General features: G+C 59.4%; 1 protein-coding gene across 3 annotated transcripts in view; it reads left to right on the plus strand.

The window, feature by feature from the left end:
• Positions 1 to 15,672, plus strand: part of CAPN5 (calpain 5) — a 51,111-nt gene extending 35,439 nt beyond the window's left edge. For all 3 annotated transcript variants that reach the window (XM_045818034.1, XM_045818035.1, XM_045818036.1), the window contains exons 4-13: positions 1,817 to 2,025; positions 4,856 to 5,048; positions 5,764 to 5,957; positions 6,536 to 6,613; positions 8,292 to 8,487; positions 9,086 to 9,208; positions 10,382 to 10,578; positions 11,446 to 11,561; positions 12,076 to 12,212; positions 13,094 to 15,672. In XM_045818034.1, coding sequence (XP_045673990.1) covers positions 1,817 to 2,025; positions 4,856 to 5,048; positions 5,764 to 5,957; positions 6,536 to 6,613; positions 8,292 to 8,487; positions 9,086 to 9,208; positions 10,382 to 10,578; positions 11,446 to 11,561; positions 12,076 to 12,212; positions 13,094 to 13,276 — 1,626 coding nt within the window. In that variant the 3' untranslated portion in view covers positions 13,277 to 15,672. The remainder of the gene's footprint in view (positions 1 to 1,816; positions 2,026 to 4,855; positions 5,049 to 5,763; positions 5,958 to 6,535; positions 6,614 to 8,291; positions 8,488 to 9,085; positions 9,209 to 10,381; positions 10,579 to 11,445; positions 11,562 to 12,075; positions 12,213 to 13,093) is intronic.
• Positions 15,673 to 17,747: the final 2,075 nt, after the last annotated feature.

Here is a 17,747-nt window from a genome sequence, read left to right on the forward strand (position 1 = left end):
GTCTCGAATGTCCCACTAGAGGGCTTCTTGCTTTGCTGACACCCCGTTGCAAACAAAAACATCTTTAATGAGCGTGGGGCCTGGGGGACGGCTTTTGGCCTCTGGGCCCAGGCTGGCCTGGGTCCTGGGCTTTGCAGCCTCCTGGTGCACCTCCAGCTCCTCCGTCCGGATGCCTGCGTATCCGCCACACATTCCTGGGAGTGGTGCTCTTCTAGAGGGGCCGCCCATGGTCCCGATGGTGCCCAGCCCCCCTTGTCCCGTGTTTAGCAGGGCCAGCAGGTCCTCCTGACTTGGCAGAGTGAAGGGTCTTCCCCCCCCCCGCCCACCTCCTGATGCCCAAATAGCCTCTGTTTGCCCTTGTTTGCATAGGGCACACTCACTGCCAGCTCTCAGGACACTTGCTCAGAAGCTGCTGCTGGCCCCTCAGGTCGGGCCCTCCACCCCCTTCTTTCCAAAGCTCAAATGCTCCCTGTGTGCCTGCCTCTCCCCAGGCTGGGAGTCTCCGGAGGGCAGGGGCCCTGTCTGATTTGTCCGGGTCCCCAGGGCCGGCATGGGGCTATGCAAAGAGCGGTGCTCGCTGACGAAGAATGTGTGTGTGTTTTCTAGCTATGTGGCCCTGGACAAGTTACTTGCCCTCTCTGAGGCTTGACTTTTTAAATCTATAAAGTAGGGATGCACAATAGTAATCTGCTCATGAATTTATTGTGCGAATTAAATTGACATCACCCATGGCAGTCACAGGTTGGCTCCCTGACGTTTCCAAGATGCTCTATAATAGTAATTGTTGTTTGAGCCCCATGTAATGCCTGTGAATTTACTCATTCAGCCAGCACGTGTTTATTAAGCACCCTTTCTGGGCCAGGCCCTGGGCTAGGTGCTGGCGGGTGGCAGTGACCAAGACTGATGTGTTCCTGCCTTTAGAGAGCAGACATCACAGTAATTGTATCAAAGCTGTTCACAATGTCACATGCTTGTTTACTTATAACTGAATAAGCATCTCAGAGGAGAAGTACCAGAGGCCATGAGACTCAAGGGCAGGGGTGCTGACCCAGTCTGAAGAGTCAAGGAGGGCTTCCTGTAGGAGGAGGGTGGACCTTAAAGGACAAGTGAGAGTCAGCTGGAGGAACAGATTCGGAGTCCCCAACCAGAGAAAGAGCCTGGAGCAGGAGCAGGGGGTAGGGTTGGGGGTTGCGGGGCTGGGGTAGAAACCAGCCTGGGAGGTGGTGGAGGGGGCATGGCTCCGTAGGTGTTTGGACCTTATTTTCCCGGGAAGTGACATGATCAGAAAGCTCACTCTGCTGCTGTACAGGGTGGAGGCAGTGTGGCTGCTAATGCTGTTACGGTGTCCCCGGGCGGGCGAGGAGATGGGGCACTGGGCCAGGGAGTGCTGAGGGGAGGACAGGAGAAGACGGATTTCAGCGGAATGTGGGAGCTAGGATTGGCCTGACTGGGTGGGGAGAGGGAGGAGGCCATCGTGGTTGCCGCTTCTGTCTCAGGCCGGAGGTGGGGGTAGGGAGACTGTGGCCCTATTCCCCAGGCAGAGCTGGGATGGGTGTGATATGTTTCTGAGGGGGAGGAAGCAGAGAGAGGCAGGAGGAAGGGAGGAGGGAAGCTCATAGGGTCTCAGAGTGACAGAGCTGGAGGGAGACCCCAACCGCGCACAGCAGAAAGAGAAGCAAGTCCCACGCTGTTCGTGGCAGAGAAGGGCACAAACCCAGGACTCCTTCCCATTCTGGTGTCCTGGAGGCATGTCCCCGTACTTCCTCAGGGAGCAGATGTGACCTCAGTGTGTCCCCATCCTCTCTCCTGCATCCAGGTCATCCCAGACTGGAAGGAGCAGGAGTGGGACCCCGAGAAGCCCGATGCTTATGCGGGCATCTTCCACTTCCACTTCTGGCGCTTTGGGGAGTGGGTGGACGTGGTCATCGATGACCGGCTGCCCACAGTCAACAACCAGCTCATCTACTGCCACTCCAACTCCCGCAACGAGTTCTGGTGTGCCCTGGTGGAGAAGGCCTATGCCAAGTAGGTACCGGCGGTGGGCAGATGGGCCAGTGGCCAGGCTGGGGTGGTGCTGCAGATGGGCTCAGCGTGGGGGTTCCTCTTGCCAGTGCTCTCGGCACAGAGAGGTCAAGGGCGGTGCAAAGCCACAGTGCGCTCAGAGCCCAGGTACTCAGGGCATGGCCAGCTGAGCCTATGCTGGGCAGGGTGGGGGCCTGGACCAGAGGGCCTCTGGGTGCCTGATTGTCAGGTCCCCACAGCCAACCCGCAGAGGGAGGAATAGTTACTCCCACTCACACCTGAGGAGACCGAGGCCTGGGAAGGCTTCCTGCAGGTCGCTGTGGGCTGAGCCAGCCCCACGTTCAGGTCCGTGGTTCTTTCCCAGGGACCCAGCTGCGAGCCCTCCCTAGGCCTTGTCGGGGATGTGGAACCTCTGAGCCTGGGGTTCCCTGCCCTCTGGCCTCCCCCTTGTCCACTTCTCCATCTGCCTGCCTGACTGTCCATCCATTCTGGTTTTGCTGACCACCTCCTCCTGCTCTGTGCGGGTCCCCAGCACGAGCAGGAGCAGTGGTTTGCTAAGCTGTTGGGGCCGAGTCACCTGCCCAGGCCCCTGCAGGACAGGGGCTGGCCTGGGGCAGGAGGGCCAGAGGGTCGGAGAGCAGCCACCAGCTCTGTGGGAGCCTGGCTCCTCCTCCCAGGCCCATTTGTCAGTCTCCTGGGACTGTGTGTGTGTGTGTGTGTGTGTGAGAGAGAGAGAGAGAGAGAGAGAGAGAGAGAGAGAGAGAGGGAGACGGAGACAGAGAGAAGAGTTGTCTTGGCCCACACATTAAATACACAAACACGAATGAAAACTGATGAACAAAAAAAAAGTTTTAAGTAAATTTACGATTTGTGTTGGGCCTCATTTATAGCCATTCTGGGCAGCGGGTGGGACACCCCTGCTAGCCCATCCATTTTTAATGCTAAGAAAGCAAAGCCTGCCCCCTAGTGGTCAAGGCCCCTCTCCTCTCACTTGGGAGACCCACTCTGTGGGCTTGCTCATTTTTGCTTGGTTTTTAAATAACAGTGTTTTGGTGTGTGGTAAAATATACTGTTCATCATTTTACCTGTCTTTAAGTGTACAATTTAGTGGCATTAATCACATTCACAATGCTCTGTATCCACCCCACTGTCTGCACCCGGTCTTGTCGTCGTCCTTAGCTGAAGTGCTGCACCCGCGAACCAGCACCTCCCCTTTCCGCTCTCCCCCGCCCCTCGGAACCTCCATTCTACTTCCTGTCTCTGAGTTTGCCAGTGCCAGGTACCTCGTGTGCATGCAACTATACCATATTTGTCCTTCTGCGTCTGGCTTATGTCACTGAGCATGATGTTTTCAAGGTCCAGTCATGTTGCAGCAGTTCACTACTGGGTGTGTATTCCGAAGAACAGACAGCAGGCATTCAAGCAGACATGCGCACACCGGTGTTCACAGAGGCGTCATTCCCCGGAGCGCCCGTAGGCAGGGGCACAAAAGAGTGCGCACACACGCAGGGGAGCACTGTTCTGCCACCTGAGTTGTACGGCTCTGCGTTTGCATTTTTTGGCAACCACCAAACTGTTTTTCAGTGGCCACACCACTTATGTTCACTTGTTTTTTATTGATTTACTTTTTAAATTGTAAAACTCATGCATGTCTGTTACAGCAAATCTAGAAGATATTAGAAAATCATGCAGAAGATAACACATGTGCCCTGTAGTCCTGGGTGTTCTTCCAGCCCCTCTACCCCCTGCCCTGTTTTGGGTCATTGGAGAGCCTCGGGCCCCTCCTCCGTTCGAGCGCTGGCCACGGCCATGGTCCCCATGGGCCCCTCTTCTGCGTACTCTATGTCTCTGTTTCCTGTCTTTTTCCTCACATCCCCCCACCAGTGGCAATTCTTTTAACATATCTGATGCTTGGGTGTTTTTTGTTTGTTGGTTGGTTGGTTGGTTACCTCGCAACACCTGCATTGCTGTTTTCAATTTACATAAACAGTATTTTGTTATGTTTCCCACTCCACTTCTCATAGTCACTTCAGTGTTTTTTGCCTTTAAGACCTCAACCCTTTTCCTAACATTTGATAAGGAGCCACAGCTATGTTCCTAGCACCTCGTGTGTTGCATGTAGTAGATGCTTAATATTTTTTTAATGACTGCATTTAAACATAATGGGAACCCAACTGTACCGCTTTTTCAAACGTAACGAGCAAGCCCGTGATTCGGCGCCCCAGGCGCCCCTTCCTGGCGCTGTGCTCACTGGCTGCTGAGTGAGTGAGGGGCCACGTCGGTTCTTAAAGCCAGTTCCCTGTTGTTAGACATTTAGGTGATTTCTCATTTTACCTGATAATAATGTTATTCATCCAGAATTGATGTGTCAAAAGACATACAGGCTTTTAACACTTTTTAAAAAGAGATTTTATCCATTTATTTTTAGAGAGGGAAGGGAGGGAGATAGAAACATCAATGTGCGGTTGCTAGGGGTCATGGCCTGCAACCCAGGCATGTGCCCTGACTGGGAATCGAACCTGCGACACTTTGGTTCGCAGCCCGCACTCAATCCACTGAGCTACGCCAGCCAGGGCTTTGCTTTTAACACTTTTGAAAGGAATTTATAGCAGTCTGGACAGCTACTCTTTGAAGACAAGCCTGCCACGGCTAAGGGGGATTTGAGTGATAAAACAGTAGGCTTGGTGGGACAAGTGTTGGCCCTGCTGTGGCCTGCTGTGTGACCATAGCAGTTTGCTTGACCTCTCCGAGTATCAAAAATACCCCCTATAGTGTGAAGGATTTAGACCAGCTGGGAGCATGAGCTGGGAATTCTTTCCCTGTTGCTCCCCAGGCTGGCAGGCTGCTACCAGGCCCTGGATGGAGGCAACACGGCGGATGCGCTGGTGGACTTCACCGGCGGCGTGTCTGAGCCCATCGACCTGACTGAGGGCGACTTCGCCAACGATGAGGCCAAGAGGAACGCTCTCTTCGAGCGTGTGTTGAAGGTGCACAGCCGGGGAGGCCTCATCAGTGCCTCCATCAAGGTGGGCGCCCAGAGCCAGACCCGAGCAGGGGGCCCCTCCCCTTTGTCGGCCCTAACAGGGTTGGGAGGTGGCTGTGGGGTCCCAGGCAGAGCCCCTGCCCAGGTTGGCCCTTAAATCCAGACCCTCAGCCTCATGGGGAATGGCAGCAGTTGGAGGGTGCGGGCCCCTCCCCAGTGCTGGGCAGCACAAGCCCCAAGCCCCCTGCCCTAGCCCCCTATGCTATGAAATGCCTTGCCCACACTGTTCGACCAACATCCCCCTTTTCTGGCCCTCTCCTGTTGGGGTGATGGGTGTCTGTACATCTACGAGTCCCTCTGTCAAGGTTTCAGGCATCACAGACTCCGGAGGGGAGAGGCCCCTACTGCCTGCTGGCACAGGCCTGGGCACTTCAAGAGTCTTCTTCATCGACTGGTCATATTTCAATGGGGAAAGCTGGGTTCAGTGAAGGCAGAATTTGAACCCCGGCTTGGCTGACCCAGTGCTGTGTTGATAAACTGGCTCTCTGGAAAAATAAAAAGCCCTGATTTGTAGCATTTGCTGATTTCCGTGGTGTAAACTGTCCTACCACGGCTGATTTCAACCTAACATTGTAATACCCAGCTTGAAAAATTATGTGAGGCTGCCATTCCATCCCTGGTCTGTAGGGAGCGCTGTGGCTCCAGCTCAGCTTGAGCCTGCCCTGGGCCCCCTCTCTGAGTAACCCGGACCTCTGCAGGCCTTGACAGCAGCAGACATGGAGGCCCGCCTGGCATGCGGCCTGGTGAAAGGCCACGCATACGCCATCACCGACGTGCGCAAGGTGCGCCTGGGCCATGGCCTGCTGGCTTTTTTCAAGTCCGAGAAGCTAGACATGATCCGCCTGCGCAACCCCTGGGGCGAGCGAGAGTGGACCGGGCCCTGGAGCGACACGTGAGGCCCGGGATGGGGGCGCGGGCACAGCGCGACCTCGGGCAGTGGGTGGGGGTGGCGCCGTAGGAGGGCTTGGGCAGGAGCAAGGGCGGGCTTCCTGGAGGAGGTTGGGGGTTGGGTGACACTGGGAGGAGAATGACTTTGCAGTGGGCGCGTGGGAGTGGACTCAGCATGGGCAGAGGCCTGCAGGTAGGATGAGCTGACTCCGGCAGGGGACGCACAGACCAGTCTGGAGAGTGATGGGGGTGGGGGAGGAAGCAGGGAGGGAGGCTGCCAGGGGCGAGAATGGGGGTGATGCTCAGCCTGGTGGAGGGAGACCAGGCCCCATAGAGGACCCCCTCCACTGAGGGTCTCGTCCCCCCTGCCCCCTGACCTCCAGGCCCAGGGTGATGACAGCCCACAGTGACCTGTGGGAGAGGGCAGACAAGGCTTGTTAGGGGCTGGGACGGCCCCGGTGCCCCCAGCCACACCCACACTGATGGAGTCCTGGTGCCGCAGGTACCTCCTCCTCCTCCTCGCCCTGGCGGGGACGCTCCACTTACTCCCCCCTTTCCCCTTTCCCCGTGCTCACGTCCCAGCTCAGAGGAGTGGAAGAAGGTGAGCAAGAGCGAGCGGGAGAAGATGGGTGTGACTGTGCAGGATGATGGCGAGTTCTGGTGAGTGTGCTCTTGTCCCAGGTGGACGTCCGGGCTGAGGGAGGACGTCCTGTGCGCTGGGCAGGGGTCACTGATGGGGGGGTGGGGGGGAGCCAGGGCTCTAGCAAATGCCATGCCATCGATTTGCTGTGTGGCCTTGGACAAGGCACGCTGTCTCTGAGCACGTTCCCTGCTCTATAAGGTGCGTTGGGCAGCCCTTTGCTCTCCACTGTCCCCTCTGCCCACCTGAGAGACCTAGGCTGCTTGAGCACCCGGGCTGGGCCCTGCCGTAGCTTGGCCCGGATGCCAGCAGGTGGGGGATCGACCGGAGCGCAGGGGGCATGCTGGCCGCCTGATGGCCCAGAGGAGAGAGGGAAGAGGAGAGGCCTCACGGGGGCTGGGGCAGGCTGCCTCCTAAGCTGAGACTCGGGTGCAGAGGACCCATTGGTGGTCAGGGACAGAGACCCAGCCCAGAGGCAAGAGTGCACACGTGGGTTTTGGAAGAGTAAGTTTAGGGAGGCACATGGGTGGGGGTGGGCTGAGGAGATGGCTGCAGCATCACTTAAAGAGCCCAATGCTTCCTGCATCCACTCACCCTGCATTCATTCACTCACCCTGCATTCATTCACTCACCCTGCATTCATTCCTGCATTCATTCACTCACCCTGCATTCATTCACTCACCCTGCATTCATTCCTGCATTCATTCACTCACCCTGCATTCATTCACTCACCCTGCATTCATTCCTGCATTCATTCACTCACCCTGCATTCATTCCTGCATTCACTGATTCCTGCCTTTGCTCAGCCTGCCTTCGCTCAGCCTGCATTTAGTCCCGCCTGTGTGCCAGGCTCTGCATCATTCTTCAGCAGGACACTTGATTCGGAGACTCAGCCACTTCTGGGAGGGGCACTGGGTGCCCTGTGTGTGGCGGGTGCTGTGAGGGCCCAGGCAGGCCCAGAGGCAGATGGCAGTGACCTTGGTTCCCCAGTGAGGACCCCTTCTGCAGGTGACAGGGGGGCCCCAGGTCCCTTGGATCTGGGCTTCTGTGGAGGAGATCCACGGTGCTGAGTCTGGCTCCAGGCTCAGTGGAACTACAACATCCTGACAGAAACCCCTCATCCGCGTCAGGGGCTTCTTCCTAAGGCCTTTCTCATTTGTGTTCACATGTGGCACATACATGTGCATATTCTTGTTTGTGCATGCTTGAAGGGGGTAAGCACTTCCCCCTCCCCACCCAGCTCCTGGAAATGTGTGTAGCATGCAGTGACCGCGGCAACATCCTGGCCACTGCAGCGAGCTGACCAAGGGGTTCCTGCCACCCGTTCGTTTCTTCAGGCCTGGAAGTAGTGGGTGGAAACATGCTTTATAAGCCATAGAGGGCTATGCATATGAGTCCTTCATGCTATTAATATTTGTAACAGCCAGACTTTGCAATTGCTTCTGTCTGCCAGGAGTTGTACAACGTGCCTTTATGGCGTCTGTTAGTTCCTGCAGTAGCTCTGGGAGATGGGCACTGCCGTCAGAGCCATTCCCAGTTTACAAAGCAGGAAACTGAGGCCACAACAGACGTGAAGGTCCATGTGGCGCCATGTCCGTGCTCACTCTGGTGTGAGTCACGGTTCAGAGCATGCAGGGTGAGCGGATGGTGGGCCGGCGAGTGGGGGGGCCTGCCTGGCTCAGCCCCTTGTCGCCCCAGGATGACCTTCGAGGATGTGTGCCGATACTTCACCGACATCATCAAATGCCGCCTGATCAACACGTCCTACCTGAGCATCCACAAGACCTGGGAGGAGGCCCGGCTGCATGGGGCCTGGACGCGGCACGAGGACCCGTGGCAGAACCGCAGTGGGGGCTGCATCAACCACAAGGACACCTTCTTCCAGAACCCGCAGGTGGGCACTCCTGGGGGTTCCTGCAGCACCTCGGGCACACCCTGTCCGTCTGTGGGCCTCAGCACGCCCGTCCCTGCAGGCAGGGTTGGATGGCGTGTCAGGTGGTCGTCCCCAACCTCACAGTCTGACCTGTAGACGGTAAAACTGAGGAAACAGGCTCTGAGGGCGAGTGTCTTGTCCAGAGCTACAGGGATATCTGGAGGCCACACCGGGGGCTCAGACACCTTGTTCCCGCACACACAACGCTGCTCCTTCTGGCAGAGCTTGGCCAGGCTGGCTCCTCCCCTGCAGCCTCCTCAGTCACACCCCTGCCACCTGCGTAGTCCCCACACTTGGTGTGTCTTTACTGAGCACCGGCTGCATGTGGGCTCTGAGCTGAGCATAATAATCTCATCCAGTCCTTCCCCCACCCCATGCAGGGTAGCCACTTTAGGCCCATCTTGCAGATAGGGGACTGAGGCTCAGAGAGGCGATGTGACCTGCCCCAGCTCAGCTGCGTGAGCTGGGGCCTGGCTCTGGACTGAGCCTTCGGGTGCCAGCAAGCCCCTCATCTGCACGGTCTCACTGTGGTGTCTCTCTTCCTTGGCTGCACCTGCAGTACATCTTTGATGTCAAGAAGCCAGAAGATGAGGTACTGATCTGCATCCAGCAGCGGCCCAAGCAGTCCACCCGTCGGGATGGCAAGGGCGAGAATCTGGTCATCGGCTTTGACATCTACAAGGTGGGGGCTGCTGTGGGTGAGGGGAGCGAGTGCACTGGAGTTGGGCCACTGCACCGGGGAAGGACCCCCTTGTCACTGATGCCATCCCTGCCACCTGACCACACAGGCTGATCCTATGGACCTTCTGGGGCGTGGGCTCCATCTGCAGTATCGACAGAGGGCCCGACCGGCCTGGGATCGCTGCCGCGGCAGCACCCAGCCTGAAACCTCTGCCCCAGCCCCACAGCCTGGACTCCTCGTGGGTGGGGATGGGAAAGATGGCTGGTGGGTGGGTGGGACTGGGCTCTAGGAGCCCCCTCCCCAGGGCTCTGGGTCTCCCTGAATCGGAGGCGTTGCCAGGCACAGGGGAGGCACTCCGGGCAGAGCCAGGTGGGCTCACCAATGGTTGCCCTCCTGGCCTGGCGCCTGAGAACCTTCCACATGCCGTGATGCCCCGTGCGGGGTGACGCCCACTGTACAGGGTCGGCACGCCAGGCAGCGAGACCTAACAACCCCATGTGGGTATGCCGGCGCGTGGTCTGAGCGGAGAGCCTGGCATCGACGTGCTCGGTCAGGCCACGAGTGTGCCTGTGCCACGTGCCGGTCCGTGTGCTGTGTGCTGCTGTGTTGGCGCCTGGACACGACGTATCTGACCTTTACTGACGTGACTGCAGCTTATCGTGGCCTTCACTCTAGCAGTTGTCCAGTGTGTCCCATGTGCTGGCGATGCCATTTCATGGGCATGTGCTGTGACCCGGGCAGACAGTGACACCTGCTTCTGTTGTGACAGCCAGAAACGCCACAGACATCGTTATCAGGGGAATCCCTGTTGCCTCCTCCTCTTTAACAAGCGTAATTGAGATATAATTCACATACCGCACGATTCAGCCATTTCGAGTGTACAGTGACTTTGAGTTATTCGTAGAGTTGTGCAGCCATCACCACAGTCGACGTTAGAACATTTTCATCACCCCGGAAGGAAACCCCGTGCCCCTTATCCATCATCACCCAGCCCCACACACCTCCCCGACCTTCCCCAGCCCTAGCAAACGCCCACCTACCTGTCTCTGTAGATCAGCCTCCTCTGGGCCTTTCATGTGAGTGGATTCTATCGCTTTCTTTCACGGCGGTGAGCGAGAGGTGTGGGGTGGGGGGAGTGGCCGGGGGCTCTAGACCAGTCCCCCCCGCCCGCAGGTGGAGGAGAACCGCCAGTACCGCATGCACAGCCTGCAGCAGCGGGCCGCCAGCTCCATCTACATCAACTCGCGCAGCGTCTTCCTGCGCTCAGACCAGCCCGCCGGGCGCTACGTCATCATCCCCACCACCTTCGAGCCCGGCCACACCGGCGAGTTCCTGCTCCGCGTCTTCACTGACGTGCCCTCCAACTGCCGGTGCGTGGGGCGGGCTCGGGGCCGGGGTGGGTGGGGCCGAGGTCCACGCCAGCCTGGCCGACAGCCTGAGGCCCAGCGATGCTCGGTGTCTGCCCCAGGAGTAGAGCCCCGGCTCCAGACACCCCAGGGCCTGTCTCCTTCTCCCCTGTCCCCCCCGCCCCCACCCCCACCCCCACCCCAGCCTCTGTCTCATGTGTGCATAGCACTTCACAGTAACAAAGAAGATTTCACTCATCTTACTTGCTTTTTTTGAACCCAGGCTGGGAGGCATAGCCCCCCCGTTTTACGGATCAGAATTGGGGATTGAGGTTGGGGTTGTTTTCCAAGACCTTGCAGCCAGTGGTAAAGTTTGGCTAGGTGGACTGGACTGCTAAAGCCCTCCCAGTCCTGCAAGGGTACAGACCCTGCTGCCCAGGTGGGCAGCCTGGATTCGGTGCCACCTGCCCACATCCCACAGTGGGGAGGCAGCTTGTGTGCTGGATCCGGTGGGCCTCGGCCCGCTAGCCTAGCTTCACCAGCTGTGCAGGCAGGCCCCTTCCCCTGCTGAGCGTGATGCTTCCGAATCTGTAAAATGGGCATAATAGTCGCCTACCTTCCAGAGCTTTGTGAGGATTACAAATAATTCCTATAACATCCCAACAGAGGGCTTGGCACATAATAGGTGCTCAGTAAATTGCTTTTCCTTTGGGAAAGATGGGACACCCTTGGGTGGGGATAAAGCAGCAGGAAGCCCAGGGGCTTTGCCCAGGACAAGCAGCATCTTGGCTAAATCCTGCTCCTCTCCCCTCCCCTCTGCTTGAACCCTCCGTCTTCCATCTTCCTGACCCCTCCATGACCTCGTCCCTTTGCTCCTCCGCCCTGTACCAGGGAGCTCTGCCTGGATGAGCCACCCCGCTCCTGTTGGAGCTCCCTGTGCGGCTACCCCCAGCTGGTGACCCAGGTGCATGTCCAGAGGGCTGCTGGTCTCAAGGACTCCCCAACAGGTGCGCTCGCTCAGGGAAAGCCCCCCATCCTCCTCCCTGGAGAGGTTGCCCCATGTCCTGCCCCCCCACCCCGCAGCTGCAGACACCCAGCCTCCAGAGCTCTCCCACCCTCCATCACTGAACGGGCGAACCTTGCCTGGCGTCCACTCAGGCCCAGCCCTGGGATGAAGCTGGGTGCACGGAGAGGACCGCTCTGCCTCCTGCTCTCGGGCAGTTTCTAGTGCGGTGGGGCTGTAGGCACGGGACGGCAGCGGGGATGGAGGGCTCAGGGAGGGCTTCCTGACGGAAGTGGCCTTTCCCCAGCCAAGGAGGCGTGGAGGTGGGAAGCCTGGTGAAGTGGAGGAGGCCCAGAGGACACTGGGCGGGGAAACCACACGGGTAAAGGCCTGGAGGCCAGAGGTTCCAGTGTGTCCCCTCCTGTCTCTGGGGAGAGGACCTCGCCTCCCAGATGTCTGTCCCACCCAGGCCCTGCCTAGCCCCCACCCTCACCCCGCCACCCCCTCCATCTCCCTAGGGGCCAACTCCTATGTGATCATCAAGTGTGAGGGGGACAAAGTCCGCTCGGCTGTGCAGAAGGGCACCTCAGCGCCCAAGTACGACGTGAAAGGCATCTTCTACCGCAAAAAGCCGGGCCGGCCCATCACTGTCCAGGTGAGCCTGCTCGTGCCCCCAGCCTGCCACTCCCCGCTCAGGGGGGCTGGTCCCCGGGTGGCAGAGCCTGCGGCGGGACCCAGGGATGCTGGGTTCTGGTTCCCTCTCTGTCCCTGGCATGGCGTGACCTTGGGAGTTCTCTCACCTGCCCCTCCTGGCGCCCCCGAGTCCCTTCTGTAGGTGGGTGAGTTAGAACAGCCGGTGTGATTCTGAGACCCAGCAGGGTGTCTTCTGGCCGGGGACAGTGGCCATTTCTGCTGACCTCACCCCAAAGCCTTGGGATTTGTTCCTCGTGTTACCTTTAAGGTTCACCTGGAAAGGTCGCACTAAGATGGCGTGTGGTGGGGTGGCTGCTCCCTGAGGCCAGGGGTCAGAAACCAGGTCCCTGTGCCTGGGCTCCCTCCCCCTCTCAGGCCGAGGTGGCCAGTGGACAGTTCTGAGCTCACTGGCAGGAGGCCCTCTGTCCCCTGGGCCCAGGCCAGCATCTCCCCCGGTGAGACACTGTCTGTGAATGAACAGGGGGGGCCCTGTAGGTCTTCCCAGTTTTCCCGACACGGGTCCCACTGGGTCCAGTCACAGACCCACAGATGTGGGGGCCAGAGGATCCCTTAGGGGTTGCTGACACCCTTATGTTAAAAATGGGGACAGTGGGGTGGGGGTGTGCCACTCTTTGAGGTCACCCAAGGTCAACAGCAGAGCTAATAGTTACAGAGTTAACTGTGTACGTGGAAGGGAGCTGGGACAGGCATGGGGGGAACCTGAGGCTCCGGAAGGGGCATGGCCTTGCCCGGGGGCTGTGGCGAGACAGAAGCAGTGCAGGAGAGGGACTCAGGGCCTTGCCACGGCTGCCAGCGCCCCCGCCACCCTCTGCCTCTGTCCAGGTCTGGAACCACCACGTCCTGAAGGATGAGTTCCTGGGCCAGGTGCAACTGAAGGCCGACCCGGATGACCTCCAGGCCCTGCACACCCTGCACCTCCGAGACCGAAACAGCCGGCAGCCCAGCGACCTGCCGGGCACCATCGCCGTGAGCCTCCTCAGCAGCGCCTCCCTCACGGCCGTCTGACGCCGTCCACCCGCCGTCGGCGTGTCCCCCGCCAGGGACTGGCCTGGGAGCCGGGACACGGGGTCCTTTTCCCGGCTTTCCCACTGACTCGCTGGGTGACCTTGGGAGGTCGCTGCCTGTCTCTGGGCCTGTGTCCCGAGGACCCAAAGCATTCCTTTCTCACTGAGGAGTCCCCTTGCCTGAGATGTAACATAGCCTCCTCCCCCAGCTGTCACCACTGCTAGGGGCTCTGTCCCTTGAAAATGCTTCCCCAAGGCCCTGCCGTCCGCGACGGAGTGCCAAGAAGACATCACTTGTTTACGCACAAACTGCCCCCTGCCCGAGCCCCATGTCGCCACTCCTGTCTTGCGCCTGCCCCTGCGCCTGCCCCTGCGCCTGCCCCTGCGCCTGCCCCAGGGCCCCAGACGTTGCTTTCTCTGCCACCTGCACCTGCTCTTCCAGCCACCTGGAAAGGACTCTTGGCTCTTGCTGGGTCCCTGCCCAGGCTGGAGTTTAGGAACTGTGCAGGCAGCACTTGTTCATTCTTGAATCCCATCCCCCACCCATCCATGTATTTATTCAATGGAGATTTGCCAAGTGAGCAGTGGACGCCCGTGAGACCCTGGGTGGGGCTGGGCCCCTGCCCACAGCTCGGGGGGCCTGGCGTCAGTCCCAGGCCACACCTCTGCTGTGAGGTCTCTCAGGTGGGTGCCCAGAGGAACTGCGGCTACCTTCACATTCCAGGTCCTGGTTTTGCCCCCGGCCTCTGGTCTAAGGGGCCCGGAGAAGTTTTGGTGGTGATGGGAAGGAAGGGTGTCTTTCTGCCCGCACTTCCCTGACATCAGGAGTGTGCCCCGTTTAGCAGCCGGGGCCCCGGCAGGTGGGGGGCCTGCCAACCCGAGGGGCCACGCGTGTTCTCAGGACCCCCTCTGCTGCCGGACCTGAGCTCTCCCGGGAGACGGGGCTGCGGGGTGCTGGCGTCAAGCCTGCCGGGGTCAGGTCACCCACTGGGCGTGGCGGGAGCACGGTAAATCTGTCCCCCGACCAGGGGCTCTCCAACATCCCCCCAGAACAGAGCCAAGGCTGTTTTCCTGCTGCCCGGGCCAAAGCGTCCCTTTCAGTCCTCGACATTTTGTGTTCTTTCTGGTTTAAACCTCCCCATTTAAACCTAGAGTGTTTTTTGTTTTTTTATTTAAGGAAAGCTGAAAGCCTGTGAACCTTTTTTTTCTTCTTAAACCCCAGTTCTTGTGGTCTGCTGATTTTATTTTGTTCTTGTTTTCTTTCTGATGTTGTCTGGATCCACCTGGGGAGGGACAGGCAGGGTCTCCCCTTCTTGGAGGAGGCCCGGGGGTGGGTCAGGAGGGGGTGTCGGCACATCGATGGGGAGCAAGCGGGCGCCAGGCCTCTGGTGCTGTGGCTGGCTCGGTCTCCCCGCGCCCCTCCTGGGCCCCAGACCAGGCAGCGTCGGTGCAAGAGTTCAGCTGGTTCAGGAACGGGAATCCTTTGGAAACCTGAATTTTTGGCTGCGGGCCTGGCTCTTTGGTCTGGTGTCCTGGCCGGAGGTGCTGGGTCCTGGGTTTTGCCTCCTCACCCCGTGGCCGGCTCTGCTCCCGTGTCCTGGCCCCGGGCCCCGTGAGGGCCAGGAGCTGGACAACAAGGAGGGAAAGAGGACTCCTGGGAAAGCTGGGCCTGGGGCCAGGATTCTGCCGAAGACCAGGAGCAAGTCATTCAAACCTCCTGTGCCTCGATTTCCCCCTTCTGCAAAGTGGGGCCCATCATTCCCGGTTGTCAGCACTCTCAGTAACAAGTGTTGAATAAGGGCAAACCCATAACTTCTCTCTGTGCATCCCTGTGTGCGTGCACACCATACACACTCATGTAATCACTTTTCAATGTCTGTTTCAAATGAACACTGAGTCGGGGTGGAGAGGTGGTGGCTGGGTAGTCCAGCTTCAGGCCTCTGGGGCTGATGTGTGGGTGTTCTCTCAGCCACGTCCACCTGGGCCTTGAAGCGAACCAGGACCAACCTGCAGACCTGCGGGCTCCAGCGCTGGGGCTGGGCCCTGCTCCCTCCCCACAACGAACTTGTTCGCAGCCCTGCCCGTGCTTCCTGCCCCTCTGGGTGGGCCAGGCTGGTTCCTGGGTGTATGGGGGTCCCTGGTCCCCGGGAGGCCCTGGGGATGGGGCAGGTGAGGTTGGAGTTCTTCCAGGCTGGGACTGGAGGGCGGGTGGGAGAACAATTGCTCCGTGTCCACCTGACAAGCCGCCGCGGTTCAGTTCACAGGGCCCCGTCCCCGTCTGCAGACAGCGGGGCCTCCGGTCCACGCCACGGGCTCCGGGCTGCACTCTCCTCAGGGCCCAGCCTGGGGGCTGGGAGACCTGTTCTCGGAATAAACATTACCACAATCCCAGAAACACCTTTCTGTGTCTGTGTGTCCCTCTGGGGATTAAGGATAACGGGAGGAATATTTTTGAGGCCCAGGTGGCAGTTCTCCAGTCAAAGAGCCTGAGGGAAGACTTGGGCGTAATAGCCAAGGCTGGACCCTGCTGCCTGTCCCTGGTGTCTGTGAGCTGAGGTCATTGGGGGCCATTTGGCTAGTCCCTCAGCTAGCCTCATTCCAAGCCATGCCCTAGGCACGAGGGACGCAGGGGACCAGCCGCACGGCCTGCTCTGGAGCAGCCTGCAGACTAGCGGGAAGACCAGCAGGAACACTGATCTGCACAAACAGCCCACTGGTAGGGCGGCGTGGGAGCCCGCTGAGGGAAGGAAGGCCCAGTGCTGGTCCGATCGTGAGGTGGAGGAGCAGCTGTGTGAGGGGCTGTGGGCAGAGGAGTTGGGTTTGTGGAGGTGCCGGTGGATGCGAGGAGGGCAGGGCGGGCAGCTTGAGCGAAGAAGCCAAGGGTGGTGGTGGGGAGAAGTGGGACATGTCCTGGAGGCAGAGTGGACAGGACTCAGTGGGTTGGCATGGAAGTGAGGAGAAGAGTTAAGGCCGTTTCCTAGATTTCCTCCGTACGACTGTGTGAAAAGGACATGATGAATTCTGTGCCCACCTTAATGCAAAGCCTGGCCCTGGGTGGGTGCTGAGGACATCATTGCTGTTAAGGCATCTGGAGATCGCCACGCACCCCCCAACTCCACTCCACTCCTCGCCCCTCCCTCACAGCTCAGACCTGCATCCTGCCCGGGGCACCACGTGCCTCTCAGGCTCGGTTTTCCTGTCTGTGTAGGGCTGACGCCACTTGCCCGCCCCTTGTGGCTCAGCAAGAGAGGTGATCGCAGGAGGGTAGGCAGCTGTCTTGGCAAGCCTGAGTCTAGCAGTGGGGACCGTGTTCTGCAACAACTCCTGGGAGGGCCACCTGGCCAAGCACACCCCAGCACCCAGGAGTCTTCAAGGGTCAGGTCTGTTGGGTCAGAGGGAGCCCTGGGCTCTACAGAGGCTGAGTCCCCCTGCTGTCACTTCTCCAGGCAGAGCTGGGTGCTCTCAGCCTTGCTCCCAAGGGGGTGCCATCGGGCAGCCATGCCCGTGCCCAGCAGGTGGCGCACTTGGACCACTGGATCCTGGGCGATGGGCGCCCCATCCTTTGAACTAGTCCTTTCCTTGCAGACCTGCGGGTTTGAGGCTGAGGATCCAAAGAGTGCCTCCCTCCCCCAGGCCTAGCTGCCGCCGGGGAAGCCCACACTGACGGAGCAGGCAAAGGATGGTAACCAGGGAGCACCGGGACTCGGCCAGGAGTCCTCGACGTTACTGTCTTTGCCAGTACTAAGGACAAATATAGGGCTCGTGTTACTCCTCCTTGTTTACCCCCCCACACCCCCACCCCTTAAAAGTCATGCATTTCACTTTACTTTGTGTGGGTCCCTGCTCCATGCAGGGTGACTCCAAGTCAGCCGGTCTGAGGAAATTTCCCGGATGACTTTAGACAACATTCTGCCTCGCTCCCCACGAGGCTGCGCGGCAGTGGTGCAGTGAGGAGCGTCGGGAGACACCCCTGAGCGAGCCCTCAGTGGGCGGCGCGGGGTGAGGGCGGTGTGCATAGGGGTGGGGGAGAAACGGCTGGACTGTGGGGTTTGCAGCATCCTGCCCTGCCTGGTCCTTCCCTCTCAAACAGCCATTTCTGGAGGAGAAAAGAGGCTTCCTGGTGGAAGGCGCACAAGGGCCGAGACTAGGCAAATCAGTGACCAAGTCAGGATTAGGATGTGGTTTCCTGCCAGGAGCTGAGAGGGCAGGTGCTGTTACTGCAAGTGACAGGAGGCAGCCAGGGTCCGGATGGGTGGCCCAGCCGGGGTCCCACGCTGGTCACAGCACAGCCAAGACAGACCCCCATGCCCTGCCTCCCTCTGCGCCCCGGCACTCTGCACAGCCCTCCCCCACGCTGATGTCATGGCACCCAGACCTCGGAGGCCCCTCGGACTCCGCCTCCTGGGGGCAGGCGCTGGAGTGGGGAGACAGGGCAGCAGTGCAGGCTGGACAGCTGACCTGGGCAGGAAAGA

This window comes from Phyllostomus hastatus, unplaced genomic scaffold (assembly GCF_019186645.2).
Source record: "Phyllostomus hastatus isolate PE091 unplaced genomic scaffold, TTU_PhHast_1.1 phas_scaffold_317, whole genome shotgun sequence".
Taxonomy (NCBI): Eukaryota; Metazoa; Chordata; class Mammalia; order Chiroptera; family Phyllostomidae; genus Phyllostomus; species Phyllostomus hastatus.